Here is a 19,513-nt window from a genome sequence, read left to right as displayed (position 1 = left end):
CACAGACCCCTCAGAAGGCAGATATTTACTCAGGGGCTGTGTTAGTACCTTGCTAAAGAGCACTGCTTTGTGGGTGTTTATGCAGTGAACATGGCACATGAATATTTTAACAGAAAGAAGTCCTTTTTCAACTTGTAGAATGTGAATGGTGTGCCAAAGGGTGGAAAATGAGGCAGCTGTGGTGTGATTGTGGGTGAGAGGCTCTGTGTGCATGTATGGAGTGAGTGTGGATTGCTGTGTGGTCATGTGAAACCAAATTTTGCCCTAACCAAAAGAGGAGGTTAAATTGACTTAGAATGGAAAGGCATGTTTCTCCAGGGTATAGAAACCTTTCCCTGGGGAAGGTGCTCAGCTAGACCTGTCACTTGCAAACAGGGAAGAGGTGGCAGCAGATGTGGTCTGGGGCAGGAGGCTGAAGGCCAGAAAGCAGTGAGCAAAGTGAGTAGGGATTAGAACCCTGTAATACATAGGCACAGGTGCTTGTCTTGTGCAGGGATCTGCTTGGCAGGATCAGATGGAAGGTGGGTCTGAACTGCAGAGGAGCTCTGCAGAGCTGGGTGGTCTTCAGCAGTCACCTCTCAAGGCATAAGCATGGCTCACTGACATGCAGACACCCAGGGTGTGCAGGGTGCCTGGCTGGGCTCAGCTGTGTCAGGCAGCAGCGAGGGGAAGGTGAGGGAAGGCAGGAGCAGGAGCTGTGCCCTCCGTGTGATTCCTCCTCCCCCTGCCCTCCGTGATGTGGGAGGGCAGGGGGAGGAGTCAGTCCACCCTGAGACTAAATACCTGCTCAGATTGTTTGTATCTGATTCCTAACACAGTGTTCTGCTAGGTAGTGAAACAAAAGCTTTTGGTTCAGAGTCGTAGTGCGGCTGACATGGAGCTCATGGGATAGGGAATATGGAGCAAAAAGAACACATCCATGTTTGGGATTTCACAGCACAGCAGCAAGGCTGTTCCTCAAACTAACAGCAAACCAGCTGAGCTCGTTTTCTGCTGGAGGCATCTGGCACAGCAAGGGTTCTGCCTTGATTGATGCTCCACAAACAAGTGCTTAGGGAACAAGAAGCCTTGAAGAGGGCTGAATTGATAAACTCCTAGGAAAAAGGATAAATCAGTTACCCACTGTGAACCCAGCAGAGAAATGTTCTCTCCTGGCTGTGGTTGTATTTAAATTCCAGGAGCTCTTGCACTTTATGACACTGCACACCAAAAGTGCATGTGTAGTTTACATCTTTAGGCAAGAAGATTTCAGCTATAAACTTGACGGCCTTGGTAGAGGGAAAACATAAAAGGCATTGATTGAATTCTTTGGTCATAAACTATTCTAAGTAACTTCTTACTTGTAGACCAAGGGTTATGGACCTAAGTACAAAAGAGCTGATGATTTAAGTAGCAGTAATCTGAGATGGGTAATTGGAAGCAACAGTGGAGAATAAGAAGTGGTTATTTTTTCTAGGTATCGTCTCTTTCCTAGTGTGAAAGTGATTATTTCAGTCCCACAAGATCTAGTGAAAAAATGGTTGTAGTGTCAGTGAGGATTTGAGCATTTCTTTCAAAAGAAGCTGACTTAGTCTTAAGGATTTTCCAGCGTTAAGGAACAGTAGAACACATCTCAATGTTCCATTTGCCTTTAACAGTTACTTTCAGACTGTGAAAGCACCATTACCAATTCATCTGAGCTAGACCAGCCCCAGCCTCCCCCCGAGCCTGCTCTGGTCTGAGCTGAGTTTGCAGCGTTGCCTGCAGTGTCAGCACCTCAAAGCACCAGAGAGACATGCCCAAGAGTTTAAAGGCCATACTCCTAAATCCTGTGCATATTTACATTTACATGCCTTTTCTGAGGCCAAGTCAAAGTTGAGATGCTAAAGTGTGTAGATCAAGCCCCATGTTAATCCTAGAGTCATCAAGGCTGGAGGAGACCTGTAAGATCATCGAGTCCAAACATTGACCTGTCACTGCTGGAACCCCCAAACCCTAACCCAGATCCTCCAGTGCCACATCAGACACCTCTGAAACACCTCCAGGGATGGTGACTGCACCACCTCCCTGGGCAATATCCCAGTGCTGAACACCACAACAGGCAAAACATTTCTCCTCACACCCAATCTGACTCTGCCCTGGCTCAGCTCAAGGCCATTCCCTCTCTCCTCTCCCTCAGCCCTGGCAGGACACACATCCCACACCTCTCTCCAGCCCTGGCAGGAGTTGCAGAGAGCCAGGAGGTCACCCCTGAGCCTCTTCTCCAGGCTGACCAACCCAACTCCCTCAGCCCTTGCCCATATGACATGTTCTAGGCCTTTGATGAACCTCCTCTGTGCAGCCTGCTGTGTGCCTGAAGGAAAAGTAAATCCTCAAGTCACTGTCCATGTGGAAGCAGTGAGGGAAATCACTGGGAGCTCTCTTGTTCCACGTGCTTCATGAATTTCCCATCCCAGCTCTGGGCCTGTGTAAAATGGGTATGTCTTTATTGGCCTCAGTTTCCTTCTGAAGTGTTTGGGTTTCATCAAGCTGAAGGAAAAGCCCATGATGAGGAAATACTTCTGAGGGTTTTCCCAAGTTGTTTCCTTCTCTCGGTGCTCTAGTCTAGAATGCTCTGTAATCTAGGGTTTCTCTTTTTAAGGATGTGAAGCACTTGTGGAGCTGTGAAGGGTCAGGAGGGAGGTTATGATGAGCTGCCTTGAGTGCCAACATGCTCCCAGGCATAAGTGGCCTGTCCCTGAGGAGCTGGGAGCAGCCTGCTGTGACCAGGCTGAGGATGGGCACAAGGCCATCTGGGACTGCAGTGGGCACAGGCTGCTGTGGAACACGGGGGGGTCGTGAGTGGCTTTGTTCTGTGTGAAGAGACCTGACAGAGCAGCAGGTCAGGGTCAGTCAGAGCAGTTCAGCTGCTGTCTGCGTTCGTGAGTAATGACCACGAGCGTCGCAACGAGCAATGTGTATCACAATCAAGTGTATTACACTGTTCCCCACCACAGGCTCCAGCAGTTTGCTGCCTGAGGGTGTCTGAGCCAGAGCACAACCTGTATCTGTGTAATTATAAGATCTTCCTTCATTGATTGATTGATTGAATTGGTGTAATTGTGCCATTTGGAATAGAACTGTACACTTGGACGTTTTCCTTGGCAAATTTGTCCTTCAGCAAAAAAAAAGAATATCAGGCATCTTCAGAGTTTTAAAGTTTAAGTGAACTTTGCAGGAGAAAAAGCTTTTCCAGTATTCTGTCACATGTATTGGTGCCAATAAAATACGTGAGAGTAGCAAATAATGTAACTTGAGGTAATGAGATCCAGAAGACATTCAGAAGACTTTGTTAGAAGGAGATGAAGAATCTTGGGAAGGAGTATGTGTTGTGGCAGGTTAATGGTTGGACTTGGTCTTAGAGGTCTCGTCCAGCCTTGATGATGCTATGGTTCTGTGTCATCCTCCCCTGAAATCTGCGCGAGTGACTCTCCCCGTTTGTTCCAACGAGGCAGAGGTAACGAGGGTGGGGTGTTGGGCACTGATGCTGCAGGTGAGAGACAGCTTCCATGAGTTAAACCAGTAAGATTGGGCACTAGAGCTCTTCAAACAAGCTGAAGGAATTAGACTGCAATAGTCAACCATGGTAGCTCTCCGTGAAGGGTGTCCCATCCTTTTGTCAGGGGTAAGTTCCTAGGGCAGCAGTGAATTTCTGCAGAAGGAACTCAGCTCCTCCAGTCACCCAGGGAGCAGCACAGCATTTCCACCTCTGCCTGGTGGTTATCCCTTGAGCAAAGCCAGTGACCAGCTCTAAGTGACTGCCTGTTCTTTGCTCTGGTGTTTATTAGCCTTACCACTTTCTTTTCTCTACCCATTTTGACTTCTCTAGTACTGAGGGAGCCAAGTGAATTTCTGCAGAAGGAACTCAGCTCCTCCAGTCACCCAGGGAGCAGCACAGCATTTCCACCTCTGCCTGGTGGTTATCCCTTGAGCAAAGCCAGTGACCAGCTCTAAGTGACTGCCTGTTCTTTGCTCTGGTGTTTATTAGCCTTACCACTTTCTTTTCTCTACCCATTTTGACTTCTCTAGTACTGAGGGAGCCAATCCAGCTGAAGGCCCAGGCAGCCTGAATTACACAGCACTCCAAGGAAACAGATTATACTTTCCACTTGCACAGCAGACTACTTGAGCTAAGAGCTTCTGTCTCTGTGGAAAGCTCTCTGGTGTGTGTCCACTTGAGCCTGGGAAACAATCTGGTGAGAGTCACCCCGTGAAGAGAGGTGGAGTGTCCATAATACACCAGCTCTGTCCCTGGGGTTCCTCTGCCATGGCAGGCTGGAGTGACTGCAGCTTGGTGCTCAGGGATCAGCTCAACAGTGAGTTCGAGTCACTCAAGACTGCTGCAAATTAATGTGTTCATGGTCATCTTTGTTTTGCAAAGCCTACATAAAAATGGAGCAAAAGGGGAAACTCACAATAATTCCAAAGGAATAACTCAAACACTTATACATCCTTGTCATTTTAAGCCATCCCAAATTAGCACTTCATCATTAATCAACCTGCGTGAGGGGAAATAATCAGTGCAAGTACTGCCAGTTCAGTGATTTGGCATCACCTCCGTGGAAAGGATCTGCTGGAGAATTATTCCACATTCCTTTCTTGTGGATTTTTTCCAGTCATGTAATTGCTGTTCATCTTTCTGTGTTATTTATTTCTCTCCCTTTATTATCCTGTAAAGTAAATATCATCAATTTCAGTCGGAAGTTTTCTGGCTTGTTCAAGAAAACACCAATAACTTTCTAATGTGTTTTCAAAACAAATTTTTAGCTCCTGATGCTGGAAACAACTGTCGTGTAGCTTTCCAGAAGTGCCTTGGACATCCAGAAATGCACTGTTGTCAGGGATATCCAGGGTGCTCAGTCACGCAGAGTTCTCGAAGGCAGGCTGAGAAATGGCAGTGTGTAGTTAAATTGCACATTTGCATGCAGCGTGTGCAGGTAAGTTGAATGTTAGAGACACAGAAGTATCTCTCAGTAGGGGTCCATCAGACAGAGCTGCACTTCGTTCAGGAGTCAGTCCAACCATAGCTGCACCTCGGTGAAGGACTTGAGCTATCCCGGATCTTCTGGCAGGTTTGTGGTGTAAGGAATTTAATTGTAGCCACCTGCCAAAGATGTTTTGTTGTGCATTATTTTAGCAGTTCTGTCCATGTGTTTTGAAGGGGCAGATTGCTCCCAGGAAGGGAAGGCTAAGTGCTGTGTCTGTGCTGACTTAAGGAGCTGTCTGAGTGCTAACAAAAACCTTAATAACAACAAAAAAACCCCACCAAAAAACCAAATCAAAAAAACCTACACTGACAGAAAGATCCCCACAAACCAAATCAAAGAACCCACACTGACAGAAAGGTCCCCACACTGAGCCATCTGAAGCTCCACTGCCCTCTTGGGTAGGCACTGCTGAGGCTTAGTCAGGTGTAGCTCTCAAACTCCTTTGCCTTTGGGCCCTTCAGAACAGCAAACTGCTCTGCAGATGGGCAACCCACAGCTCTCCTGTTGCCCCTGTCCCTTGGTAATCAGGCTGTATCTCTCCATGCATCCATCTCCTGGGAAACAGTTCTGAGAGGAGTAGTGTCTGCTCATGCTGAGTGGGGAAAAATGTGTAGAGTCTTTCTAGAAATATCTCTGTAAGCTTCTTCTGAAGTCAGAGCAGAAGATTTGCTTGATACAAGGAGAAAAACGTTTCTGGTGGAGAGACCTGACCCGTGGAGTATTTGCTTAGTTGAGAAATTCTGTGGTGAGATCGATACTGAGCCACATAACTTGTTTTCTCTGTTTTGCAGGGAGTGACAATGCAATTATGTCTCCGAGAAGAATTTACACAGTGGATCTTCCTCCGGAGGGTTATGTTGCAGCTACTGCAGGCACTGTTGGCAGTGCAGTTTCTGAAAGCTCCGGCAGCAGCGCTGACTCAACAGGTGAGGCTCTGGTTGTTAGTGTGATGGATTTTCCTCAAGAGAAGCTGCTTAGCTGCTCTTCCTCGACAGATTGAGGCTGCAGCAGCTGGGTATCGAGACTGCTGCTGCCAGAGGGTGTCACTGTTTTGCAGCATAAGCAGGATGAGGATGTCCATCCCTGTGGGCTCATTCCCATCCTCACCTGTGCCAGGCCCAGCACTCGGGTACACCGTGCAGTGACACTGCAGCTGTGGGAAGAGGCACTGAGGACAACGTCCTTAGCTTCTCTGGTGCAAGTGGCACATGGATGCTCATGTTGCTCCTGCCTGCAGTCATTTTTCTTAGTAAATACCAGGTAAAGCTGTTCTGGCAGCTCTTGCTCTGTGCTTTCTGAGCAGTTCAGTAAAGGCTTCACAGCCTTTCAGATTTGCCTCTCCCATTCATCTACTTGAAGTTCCCTGGGGGGAGATACCAATCCTCTCGTGCCGAGAGGCTTTCTGATGAGAGGCTGTGAGCAGGTAACCTCAGAACCCATGTCTGCTGTGGGGGACGAGGAGCAGCACGGGACCTGTGGGGTGGGCTCTGAGTTAACCTCACTGTTTCTGAGTGACACGGCCAGAACTGAACACACTGTCTCTAGAGAGAAGTCCTAAGCTTAGGCAAGAGAAATTGGTTTAGTTTTTCCCATGGCTGTGTTCAGGTGGGTGTTTGTCCACAACTCTGTGTCCCTGCCAGATGCTGCTGTGGGCATCCTGCAGCAGGTGAAATACCCAGGTGAGGCAGCTGGAGCAAACCACCTGCTAAGCAGCAGTTACTTAACTGCTGTGTCTGTCTGAGCCTGGAGACTGCCCAAACGCCAGGCAGGCCTGAGAGAACCTGCAGAGACAGAAAGGCACGTGCTGCTTGCCTTTGCCAGCAGTGTACCCATGGGGGGAATTCAGCCTGGGCATTGGTGCTGAGCTCCATCCAGAGTCTGAGTGCAAGGAAAGCTGTCAGAGCAGCTCCAGAGACTGAAGAATCACAGCACACCTGGTGGCACAGCAAGGCTGTTCTCCCGTGGCGTGCAGTGCTTTAGAGGCATTTCTTGACTGAGCAAGGAGTAACTTTATCAATACAAGAGTAACCTTGATGCTTCCTGAGTTATGAATGGGAAGGTGTTCTGCTGTACTTCTCCCTGTTCCATAGGCTGCACATTCAGCATCCAGAATTTTCTGGGCTGCCCCGAAAGGTGCTGAGTTGCAGAGCTGTCCCTGCACAGCTCACTGGGTCTCTGTGTCCCAGCACCTCAGGGTCAAGCTGCTTATTCTGACCTTGGAGCACCACTTCCCTCCCTCCCTCCATGCCTTGTCATCTCTGCTTATTTCTGATGTGCTTTCCTCTCGGATACTGGAGGGACACTTCCCCTCTCTGTTCTTCTGATAAAACTAAATGAATTCTCATAATCCTTTGGAGGTAAATGAACCTATAACATGGCACTTTGTACAGGGCCTTGGGTTGCTTTTGGATCAAACCTGCAAGCCCAGCCCTCTGGACACTGCTGCACTGAGCTGTGTCCTTGTGAAGGCATCAGTGTGGCACTTTTGTGGCAGATTTGCTCAGCTGCTGTTTGAAGTCTGTGAGTGAATGAGATGATGTGTGGTGCCCATCAGATGCTGGTATGCTGCATAGCAGTTCCGCAGGACAGAATTTAGGAGTGTGCCATCTCAGTGGGCAGAAGATTGAACAGTGGCTTTGCTCGATCATTTTTTAGAGTGAATCTTTTCCATTAGTGTTTCAAACCAACTTACTCAGCTGTGGTGGCAATGAGTGGAGCTCTGGTGTTGCTTAGTGACAGTATTGACTGTTGGATGGAGATCTCTCTGCACTGATCCCAATTTCAGTCCTGAGGAAGGGAAAGCTTTGGATTCCAGCCACATCTTTTAGCAGTTAACAAATGGATCTGGAATTTTGGGAGACTAATTTTTGGATTCGTTGTTATTTGACTTTGCAGTTTATCATGGAATCAAGAAAAACTAAGGGAAGGTTTTCAATCTATGATTCCCTTTGCATGGTAGATCGGACTCTAAATGTCATTCTTGCCAGGTATTTGCCTAATGTTTTCTTAACACCCTTCTCATGGGGAGATTTTTTCTTCCATGCCCTTTTGCACTTGCTCTAGTGTTTCTCTGCCCTTTAATCCTAGATCTGTCCTGCTGCAGCTTAAGACTCTTATCGTTTTTGTCGGAACACACATTGCAGAGTTGGAATACTGCATCAAATGTGTGCTTGAATTTTGGAACCAGTTGCAGTGAGAAGAGCCACGAACAGAGATGTTGGACAGCTGTAGCTGAAGAATTCTGTATTTCAGATGTCTTCTCCTTGAGTGTCCTTTTGGCAGACTTTGTGTTTGTTGGTGGATGCAGTGACATTCCTTAACAGATAAAATCACCGCAGTTTTCTCTCTGAAATTGGATGAGATTAAATAAGTATTTTTATTTTCAGGGTTCAGATGAAATATTTAATCTTTTCTTATCTCTGGATTAACTTACCAAGGAATAAAGGTCTAGGTGCAGCAGTGTCTGTATTTGCACTGACACTGCTATGGATCAGCTTCATCACTGGAGTTAAATTGTAGGTTGAGAAAGACATAAACAACTTCTCTAATGTTGATTTGGAAAACTTTTGAATCCTTTTCTATCAGAACAGAAGTTTCCTCTTTCAGGTGGAGACCTGATTTGAGAGTCATCCAGAACTGTAGTCATGTGCTTAGCGTTATGGTGCTGACTGTCAAGGATTGGGGGTATGCCTGGAGGGTGTCCCTGTGCTGCAGAGGCTGAGGGGTGTCCTAGGTGTGGTGCAAACCCTCGAGGTAGGTGCAGTGTGGGAGCTGACCTCTGCAGGCTGCCGTGTCCTGCAGCAGTGCCACGGGCACTTCAGCCAGAGCTAGAGCCATCACCTCCCAATTTCACAGCAAACAGGTCGGGACCTCTTGAAGGTGAGAGTGAAATTCACCCCGAAATTCCCTGATTTCAGACACTGGGCTGGGCCATCAGTTTGAGCTGTAGGTGTGAGGTTTACATACAGTGCAGAAACGTTTCTAATTGCCTCTGTCTGTAACTGTTCACGTGTTCCAAACACCACCTGGGGCTGTGCAGAGCACATGGTGTGACTTGGGAGTCTCTAATGTCACTGGAGCCTTTTGGGAGTCTCGTGTGGGAGTTTCTAACATTGAGATGTTGCCAGACACCCAAAAAACCAAAACCAAACCTCACACACAAACCCCAAAACACTCTGGAAAATGGGTTTGGAAGTGGAATGGCAAAGAATTCTGCCCCAGATTTGTGTGTGGTGTTAGGAAAGGATGTAAATGCTGAACACCTATTAAAGGGGAAAAAAGGTAGTGATTACCTAGTGGTAATGCTTTCCTTTAGTCATGGCTGCATGTTACTGGCTTGCCAAGCTTTGATTTCTATGCCTAGCTGTAAGTAAGTCCATGCATAGATGCTGTGTTGGGTTCTGCCTGCTTCTCAGAAAGGCCCAAGTAGCTGAACAACAGAAACACAGCCTTGGAACCCGTTCCCAGGTGCTCCTGTGGTGCAGCAGCCACCCTGCCCCTGGTGCTGGGTTATGCCTTCCCCTTGTGCCAGAGGGCTGGACCCAGAGGGGAGACTTGCCAGCGAGTGTTTGATGTTTACCTTCACTTTGTGGTGGTTCTTGCTCTCCAGCAATTCTTACTCCTCTGTGATGCAATCAATGTCTCAGGCTGAATCTCCTTCTCTTGCTCCTTGTTTGTGTCTGAGTCTGAAAGTGATTCCATTACAGTAGTTTGGCTGGTCAGGTGACAGTATGTGTAGCAGGAGGAGAAGGAATTAGGCCTTTATCTCTGTGACACGTTTTTCATGCTTTTTGTTTTATTTTAAACTAGCATAATGACATTTTTGCTGAGCTCTTCTCGTCTAGCAGATGAGCCTGAGGGAATGAAGAGGCACTGTGGCCTTCTGTTTTCTCCACTCTCCTGGTTGTCATCCTCCTCTTGCTCCTCACCCACCGAGTTACTTCTCCCCTCAGTTCCCCCTGTCCTCCCTGGCACCTGCTACAGGCTTCCCGTTGTCATGGTGACAGCAAGGAGCTGATGGGGAAGGGAGAGAACAAGAGAACATCACCAGCAACCACCCTAGATCCCAGCTAAACCCAACCCTGCCATTGCTGCCTCACTTGGGCACACACGCAACGCTTTGGCAATCTGCCCCTGCCTGACTGCTTCCACCTCCTTGTTTCCTGATGAGAACACAGCCAGGCCCTGAGCCTTTGTGCTCAAGCCATCGTGGAGCAGCAGGATGCAGTCAGGAGGGTGCTGGCTTGAGGAGTTACAGCGTGGCCTGTGGCTCCAGGACTTCATTGCTCTGGATCTCGGTCCATCACCCGTGAGAGCAGCAGAGTTGTTCCGTAGGCCCTGGAGAGGTGCTTGGTCACTGACAGGATATTTCCCTGCTGGCTCTCAGCTGTGCAGTGGGTTGTGTGTGAAATCAGGGTGCCCACACTTCACTGTGGCCTGTGGACCTGCCAGAGCTGAACCCCAGGTGTGCCTGGAGGAGGCTCTGCTTCCGTGGGCCTGGCAGGTATCACCTCCCTGGGCTGAGGAGAACGTGTCCTGCTCCTTGTCTGCCAGAGAAAGGAGGGCTTGACTGCTCCTTCAGTACTGCTGCCCTCAGTGCCTGGGTGAGCCCTGCGGAGAGGGAAGTGTTAACTTGTGCCTGTTACAGCTCCTTAAGAAACAAAAACACAGCCTTAGGGTGAATGGGGAGACTTAGGCAATAAACCAGTGACGCAGCTCAGGATCCACCTTTAATCTTGTTCTTTCTCGCCAGCTTTTCTCCTGAAAAAAGGCCAGATTTTCTTGGTGTCTCCTTTGTAGCACTTGCCAATGGAAGCCTTAATTTACCTCCATCGCTAACTGTCTCTTGGGCTTTTTCTGTTTATTTGGGGCACTTTTGTTTCCCCACATGTTTTCTGATGCCTTTTTTTCTCTTTTCCTCTCTGCTCTTCAGTGACTCTGTGCCCAGGTCACACCCCTGTCAGCATCCTGCCCTTGGTGCATACCTGTCTGCAGGTTTGTCTGGGGTTAGCTTAGCATGGAGCACTCGGCATTAAGAAATCACTTGCTGCTTTGAAACATGATTTGGGATGTGATTAATAAAGGTAGGCTTGAACCCATACCCTGACACGTCCCTGGTTTTCCAAAGCTGCCTGGAAACTGTAATTCAATTTCATTCCAATCCAATTTAGCATCCAGAGATAAACGAATGCAGGAAAGCTGGAAATAAACCACTTGGAAGGTGTGTTCCTTCACACTTCCACAGTGTTTTGAAGTAGGATGTACTGAATAACCATGTAATAAATTCCATCGTGGCAGCTCTCTACATTTGGGAGCTGCAGCTCATACCTTGGGGCTGGGGCTTGTTGCTGAGCATCTTCATTTTGCTTTAGAGAGCTCTGCATGCAAAGGGTTGTACTCTGGTTTAGATCTGCTCCTCAGTACTGTTCTGTCACGGTGGGGGGAAACTAGGGACCTGTTTTTCCAGTGTTTCCTAGTTTCCAGTCTGTGGTCCTGTAGTCTAGCTAAGTTCTTGCATTCTATGCTGTTTCAGCTGGTGTGTTTTGGAAAGATTGTTTTAAATGCTGCGCAGGATTTTAAGATTGTCATTTCTGTTGATACTCTCAGCAAAGGGAGAGCTTTGGATTCTCTAAGCATCAGTTGAAAACCATCTCTGGAGGAAAAAAAAAGGCTTTTAAGGCAACTCTGAACATGCATTTGTGTCCTGCAAAGTTAAAAGAAAGAACAAATGTTTATAAGCAGAAATGTGACATCAAGTGTTTAAAATGGTTCCCTTTTTTTCCTGTAACTGTTACAAATCTCTGTGTCCCATTCCTGGTGCTGCTTTCTGTTCAGGTACAGAGATGTAACCTAACTTGGCCAAAGACTAAGAAGGTTTCTGGTTTTGGTAGCATTTGGTCTTTGTGGCTGCTGAACTGGAGGAGCTCCATAGGCAGCTTTGAGATTCTTGAGCATTTCTGATTTAGGAGCCTTCAAACCACTACTGATTGTCATGGAATCTGTTCTTTCATGTCTGTGGCATGCTTACCTCTGTGATTTCCCTCACTGGATCCACATAGTGATGCTCAGTGGTTTTGGGGGGCACAGTTGAGGTCACTCAGCAGGTGCTGTGTGATGTCTTTATGCAGTGGTGACTGACTCGGGTTGTTTGCGCATCACCCCAGAAATGGCAAAAGGAATGAAGACAGCTTGAAGTTTTAAAAAACTGAGAAAGATCCAAAAACTAAGTCATCGGATGGTAGAGAGTTTGTCTCAGGAATGTTGTTGCTTAAGAAAGACTGAGGCTGCAGCAGGCATAGCTTTCTGGGGAAGGTGACCGGAGAGCCCGGAGCGCTGAGGTTGGGGTGTGTATCCAAAAGCAGAGCGAGCCCAGGCTCCGTTCCATCGCGTGTCTGGGATGGGGAGTCCTCAGTGCCGGTGGGTCAGAGGAGCAGCAGGGAGGGTGGCCAGGGGATCTGCAGGTCCTCCTGGGCTGTCTCACTGGGATGATGTGGTGGAGGAGATGACTGGGCCGAGGTTGGCTCCCAGAGGCACAGGCAGCCCTGGGGCTCAGCAAACACACCCGCTCCAGGCAGGAGCACTGCACACACACACCCCCAAAGGAGCCTCCAAAAGGTCAGCCAAGAGGAGGAGCTGTGCCGGGGGCTGCGGGAGCCACTTCAGGGCACCATATGTGCTGTTCAAGGCCATCACCCACTGCCTGTCACGAAAGGCTTGCAAAAAGCAAGAGGAAGGCAGCAGAGCTCGACAGCAGTGAAGTTGTTAGAAAGAAGCAGGTGTCCTTTAAAAAGCTGATTTCACACCCCCATGCTGTATTAAACATATGTAAGTGTGAAAACATGGTCAGACAGGCAAAGGAATGTTTGAGCAAATGGTGCAAAGAGTTGGAACCGGTGATAGGTCTTACTTCTGGTGCCCCAGGAGCACTGTCTGCCAGGCTTGGTGTAGAAAGGATCTTTAGGGAGGCCTGTCCCAGAGCTGTTAACCCAACCCTTTGCTTTGGTGTTCCTTGTGCAGAGAAACTCTGGCTTATCTCACGGTGCAGCACTCCTTCCCAGGCTCTCCCGAGAGGGATGTGAAGCTGCAGTGGTTTGATGGTTGTTCATTGGTATTCATGCCGATGCTCAGCTCCTGCTGTTAGCCTGTGCTGAGCTTTGTATTCAGTCCCTTTGCCTCCTGCTGCCCTGACAGTGAGTACAGAGTAACCTGCTAATGTCATAGAAGTTACTAAACAAAAGTCAGGGGGTTGGGAATCTGGGTGTCCATTATTGTTTCCTTGCAGACAGAAACTGGATGTGCTGACTTTTCATGATCCAAATTCAGTAAGCTGTATCTATGACTGAGGCCTCTGTTTTCATGTTTCATGGAGTTTGACATACTTGTACCTCTGATCTGCTAAAGAAACATGCAGTTTGAATGGAGCAAATGTCTTGGTCTTCCAGACAAGGTAAGATGGGCTGTTAGAAAATGCCTTTTTCCCTCAGTGCTGACTGTGGTTTCCAGGCTGCTCATTCCCACGTCCACACTGTGGGTCAGGCTGGTGTGGCTGTGCAGCTGCATGGCAGCCTGCATGGGGAGCAGGGCCTGGACCCCAGCAGCTCTGAGGGGAATGTCCGTGGGCATTCCCTGCACAGCCTCTGAGCAGACAGGCGAGACAGTTCTCTGGGTAACTGGATTATGTGCTCAGCTAAGCGACTTGTGGGGCAGAGATGGGTGTTAGGAGGGAGGGAGGTGACAGGCCATTGTGGAGCAGATGGATCCTCAGCTCTCCTGGAATTAGGACAAGCTGTGGCTAAAGGTAGTGTGCTCCAAAAGCTGATACTCCTTTCGTGTTTGCTTCAGCACACGTTCAGCATACTCTGATGGATTGCACAGTACAGATTCCCTGTGCTTATGGGACTATGCAGCTTTGACACAACAAACCTTTTCTGTCAGTGGGAAAAACCGCAGGAACCAAACCTGTCTCTATTGAAATTTTGTCAGGCTTCCCTACAGCTTTAGAATATAGAGAATTGGCCAAAAGTTGGTTTGTTTGGTTTAATGAAACAGTGGGTTTTGCTAATCAGTAAAAATCTGTCTGGTTTGATCAGCCTCATGTTAAGAAACACCTCCCTCCATGTCCATAATGCATATAAAAGAGACTAATTCTTCTCAGTTGTTGCGAGCACTGGTCAAAATTCATTGTCTGCATTTGCCTTGTGGGTAACAGAGGGGGAGAGAGAAAGAGGGATATTAAGTCCTTGAGGGTGCATTTCCATCCCGTCTGGTTTAGGAGGAGGTAAAGTGCTTCCTGAAGATGCTGTGTCTCTTGGGTTGCCAGAGGGAGCACAGATCTAAGCATGCTCTCAGCTTTTCAGACAGCTAAGGCTGTAGGAGGTGAATCCCACTGCACATGTCATGTGTTAAGATCTTGAGGTGGGTTGTGACCTGAACTTCGTGGTTTTTGTTTCTTGTGCAGCTCTAATGTATATCTTAGAGTGGCTGTCGTAGTCAGGTAGCTTTGCTGGCTGTGAAGTTCTTGTCTCCTGTGCACACCACACACGTGGGGATTCAGTGGCAGACTGCTCCATTGGTACAAGGGTTTGCTTTCTTCTATTAACTCGTGCGGCTGCTCAGATTTATTAGGTGTCGCCTTGTTCTTGTGTGGGGAGACAGAAGAGAAACCTATTTGTCAGCTCATACAAATCCTTTTCGGGTTTCTTTCTCTGGTAACTTTGGTGAGAGTCTTGTCTGCCCAAGTCTTACTGCTCTGGGATGGTGCTAGAAACAGCATGACAAGCTCAGAGAGTGCAGCAGGTTTGTGCAATAGTGTTGGAATATTTTTCCTGTTGTTTCCCGTCCTCTTTCCTGTGTATGCAGACGAGGTGTTAGCTGCTCTGCGTGCTGGTACCCACGGAGCAGTGTCTGCACAGTGTGGCTTTGGTTCCCCTGAGCAGTTCAGTCTGGCCCTGGCAGTGAGTGGTTCGAGTTAGTCCCTTTGGTGTGCACTGTCTGCATTCACCAGCACCTGATTTCATCTGTTCTTGGTGCTGAATCACTAGCAGCTCCCACACGGGGAACAGAGGATTCTAAACAGATACTGAAACATGAGGCAAAGAGCGACCAAAACTGCTGAAGAACTGCCACTGTAACTCCTTGAGAGAACTAGGTACAGCCTTGTGTTTGGTTTGGTTCCTGTGCTGGAGGAAAGTCAGCACAGTTCTGCTTTCCTTTCAGCCCTTTCACACCTACATATGCCTTTTGAGAGCCTCACCGTGGTGTTTCCAGGCCTTCTGCTGTCCTGAGCTACCAAGGGTAAGCAAACCTTTGGATTTGACTCCAAGCATCAGTGCTCTGAAGCCCCATCCTGGCCCTGCACCGTCCCAGTGTCTCTAGAGCAGGTGAGGGTGCTTGTCTGTGCACAGGCTGAGGTTCCTGGATGCTCAAAGGACATGTTGGCCCACTGTGCTGAGAGCACAGGCTGGAGCAGTGTGGCTCAGGTGAGCAGAGGACTGGGCAGCCCTGCGAACCAGTGTCTCTGTGTTTGCACTGAAATTCACCTCTTGCAGCACACACACTCCCATGAGAATCCAAATTAGATCTCGAGTGGAAAACTGATGTTTTGTTTATAGCATCTTTCGCCATTCATCTCTGCCTTCAGCTCTGGTGTTTGATTCCTGCAGGGTGGCACAGACATTGCTTTTCCCACATCCCATCTGTCCCCGTGGCACAGGGAGATGCTCAGCCGAAATGCCACGGGTGGGCTGGGGGAGCTGGGCAGGTCTGACCGCGGCTGGGCCATGACAATGCAGCAGAGGTATTTTTGTGCAGCCTCCTCCATGGAAGGGATGCAGAATGGCTTTGCAGTGAGTCATCTGACAGCTGAAGAACTCGAAGTCTGTAGTGGTATTTAAAGAGAAAGTGGCTCATGGCTGACAGAGTTCAAGACAGAAAAAGAAACAGAAATGAAAGAGAGGGCTCCTACCGTGGAGAAAATAGAGGCAAAGACTGGTTAGGGGGAGGAGTGGTGAGAAAGCCAAACGAGCTGAGAGTGTCAGGGGCAGTTCAGGAGATTATGCAGATCATTCTCAAGTGTTGGGCTTCAGGTGTCTCCCCCGAGTTACTCCAGCGTTAGCCGAGCAAAGGTTCTGTGACCTAGGGGAGTGGTGTAGACCCAGATAAAGAGCTGGGCTCGGTGCACGGTGAGGAGTTTACAAACATGCAGGTGGAGGTTGAGGAAAGGATAAATGGCTTAGCTGTGCAGAGCAAGACACTGGAATGTGGTGGCTTCATCTTTGCTGCTCACCAGGTCCTGTAAAGTATATAGCACAGAGGACATTAAAGTCTTTACCGAAAGCAGAAGGGGAGAGAGCTTGTCTTCTTGGGGACCTCATGAATGGATTGAAGTCCATGAACAGGAGGTGCCAAGAGGATGATCAGACTCTGCTCAGTGGGGAAACCAATCAAACAAGAGGGAACAGCAAAACTGATGCCCAGGAAGTTCCATCTGAACACAAGGAAGAACTTCTTTGCTGTGCAGTTCCTGAGCACTGAACAGATTGCCCAGAGAGGTCGTGGATTCTCCTCACTGGAGGTGTTCAGGAACCCTCTGAACCCTGAGCTGAGCCATGTGCTCTGGGCTGGCCCTGCTGGAGTAGGGAGATGGGACCAGTGACCCACTGTGGTCCCTTCCAGCCTGACCCACTCTGTGATTCATACTCAGAGCACTCAGAAAAGTTGGCTTTGACATTGTAGTAGTGAAAGGCATGCTAAGCATAAAAATAAGGTTGGAGCCACTCAGGTATCCCAGAGTCTGAAGGCTGTAATATTTCACTGTAGTTCTAAAATGCTTATTGCAAATCTTATTTACAGCTCTCATGTCTGTTTTGAATCTGCAGAAGAGGAATATCAAGGGCAAACCAAGAGAAAACGCGTTCGGAGGAGGAAACAGAAGAGCAGTTTGCTCATCTCTAATAATTTGCATGGAGAACAAACGGATTCTGGAACACAAGAGACTCTTGCTCAGGATAACATACAGCTGCAGCAAACAGACAGCCCCAAAATAAGCAAAAACAAGAAGAGGAAGCTGAAAAAGAAGCGACAGAAGGAAAAGAGGAGAGCAGCTGGCTTGGTGACAAAAGCTGCCGGTGTGGATTTTACATACCAGCCCGACAGAAACAACGGAGGAGAAGCAGCAGGCTTAAAAGACATAGATGCAAAGGCAGATAGCATTCTGGACTTCCTGCAGGCAACACAACAGATCTATTTTGCTGACAGTATGTACCACTCTTTCTCCTTTCTTTTCATGTGCATTACCACGCAGAGGGAAATGGATGTGCATTTATCTGACTGCTGTAGAACGGGACAAATCTGCTAGGGAGGTGTCTCTTGAACTCAGCCAGACATGCAAGTACTTAGGATTTGTCCTACTTAGTGGTGTGTACATGAATATGTAGTAGTCCACATCAGTAGGAAGAGCCTGTGGTCCTAATCTCTCTGTTTCTCTGTCTTTGAGAATATACATAACATTCCTTGCTCTGTTCTTAACATTCTGATGCACTTGGGGCAAGGGGTTAAAATGGGCCAAGTTCTTTCCTCTGCCAGCAAACAGCCAGGATTGGATCCTTCCAGAGCCTCGAATGAGGGCAGCTTAAACTGCCTTGATGCTGCTGTCTCTGAACAAACCTCCTCTTCAGAACGTTCTCTGTTGTGCTGTGTACTGAGATGCAGACAGGCAGCACAGCATGCCAGAGGGAGGGGAGGCACTGCGGGCTCTGGGGCAGTGTGTTGGCATAAAGCACTTGGGAACTGGTGGTCAGTGCACATCCCATGGTACCTGCAAAAGGATTGCATGGGCATTATCCCTGATCAGCCTTATGAATGTTCCTCTGGTCACTGACATCAGAGACAGTCCCAGTGCATGTTTTCTCCATTGCCTTCCTGCAAAGCTCTTTGGATGGTGCTTGTGCCATGAATGCCTTTCTGAGACTATGAAGTGGCAGTGCTAAGTGCTCCAGTCCTTATCTGTCCGTGCACCAGGCTGGGCTGGTGTCATCTGCAAACACCTTTCCTTAAGGGCAGGCTGGTGTGTTCTGCAGTTACTCACCTCAGAACAGAGCTATGAAATAACTGCCTTGTAAAACTGGGAAAAAACAGGGGAAAATGCTTCCAAGTGTGTGGCCTTGGCTGTCTTTGTGGGGCTGAATGGAGAACACAGAGCAGCTTCCTCAGCAGTGGGAGCCCATAGTAGGTCAGAGCTGTCAGCTCCTGGTCCCCTAGGATTCCTCTGTAGGCCACAGAGTTACCTCAGACACCCTGCTGCGATCATATCAGCGATTTCATCTGACTTCTTTCCTCCAGATTTATACACAGAATTTTCGTTGCTTACTGTTAAATTTTCCTGCTGTGTCAGGCCTTCCTACTCAGCCTAGCACTGGAAATCTGTCCTGCTCTCAGGCTAATGCGTTTCCATCACCAAAACCAAGGATGTTACCACTTCACCATATGGCTAAGCAAATGTGTGCTGAGCCGTGTGCGTTTGCTGCAGAGGAGCTGAGTGACTGAGCAGGATTGCACACTCAGGCAGCAGTTCTGCTGTTCATCCCTGGCCCAGGACGGGAGCCTGCTCAGTTCTCCACAGCTGTGTGGCGTGTCAAAGTTGAACAGAGTGTTGTTGGCCTAATAGCTTTCTTGGAAGGTAAGTTCAGGTTCTGGCAGCTTTTGACAGGCTGACTGGCCCTGGTGTCAAAGCAGCAGGTCAAAGTGTTGAGCCAGTGAGGACTTTGGAGTTCTCAGAAAAAAATCCTTAGGTAAGAGGATGCAGACACCTCTGAAACACCTCCAGGGATGGTGACTGCACCACCTCCCTGGGCAATATCCCAGTGCTGAACACCACAACAGGGAAAACATTTCTCCTCATACCCAATCTGACTCTGCCCTGGCTCAGCTCAAGGCCATGCCCTTGGTCCTGTCCCTCAGCCCTGGCAGGAGAGACCAGACAGACATGATACTATTTGCCTTCCCTAGCTGAATGACTGCAACACTCCCTATTCTCTTGGATAGAACTGCAGGCCACTGCTTTTAGCAGCATTTTCAAATGGTCACACTGGGCTGTACTTCTAGTAGATATGTTGAAAAGCTGAATTGGGAAAATTCTGTACCTTTCCGATGAAAACCAGAAGAATTAAGGGAGTCTGGTCAAAGGGATAAACTGCACATTGTTCCTGGGGTGGGAGAATGATTTTGTGCTCGGGTGCTGTAGAAGCAGTGCGTGTGCTCCTGTGCTGCCCTGCAGGCTGCAGAGTCTGCCTCGGAGACGTGCACGAGGGGCCGTAGCAGGGCAGCTGGGACCCTCCAGGAGTGCTCTGCAGAGCTGCCAGAGCTGCTCCCTGGCTGCAGTGCCTGTGCACTTTTGTGATGCTTAGTGTAGGAACCACAACCACAGAGCTTTGGCCACAGTGGTGTTTGTTCACACCTCCTTCCCGTGCTGACTTTGGAAATTCAATGAAATTTCCAAATTCCAAATTTGG

The 19,513-nt window shown here is 48.5% G+C and overlaps 1 protein-coding gene across 1 annotated transcript in view; it reads left to right on the top strand.

Annotated features, from left to right (window-relative positions):
* ERICH1 (glutamate-rich 1) overlaps nucleotides 1–19,513 on the top strand; it is a gene marked incomplete at both ends in the record, with an annotated part of 20,613 nt that overhangs the window by 608 nt on the left and 492 nt on the right. Inside the window, 2 exon segments of the mRNA XM_009073580.1 lie at nucleotides 5,798–5,932; nucleotides 16,883–17,260. Coding sequence (XP_009071828.1) covers nucleotides 5,798–5,932; nucleotides 16,883–17,260 — 513 coding nt within the window.

The sequence above is a fragment of the Acanthisitta chloris genome, unplaced genomic scaffold (genome assembly GCF_000695815.1).
Source record: "Acanthisitta chloris isolate BGI_N310 unplaced genomic scaffold, ASM69581v1 scaffold22594, whole genome shotgun sequence".
Taxonomy (NCBI): Eukaryota; Metazoa; Chordata; class Aves; order Passeriformes; family Acanthisittidae; genus Acanthisitta; species Acanthisitta chloris.
The sequence above is the reverse complement of the archived record's forward strand: the minus strand, read 5'-3'. Positions and strand labels throughout refer to the sequence as shown.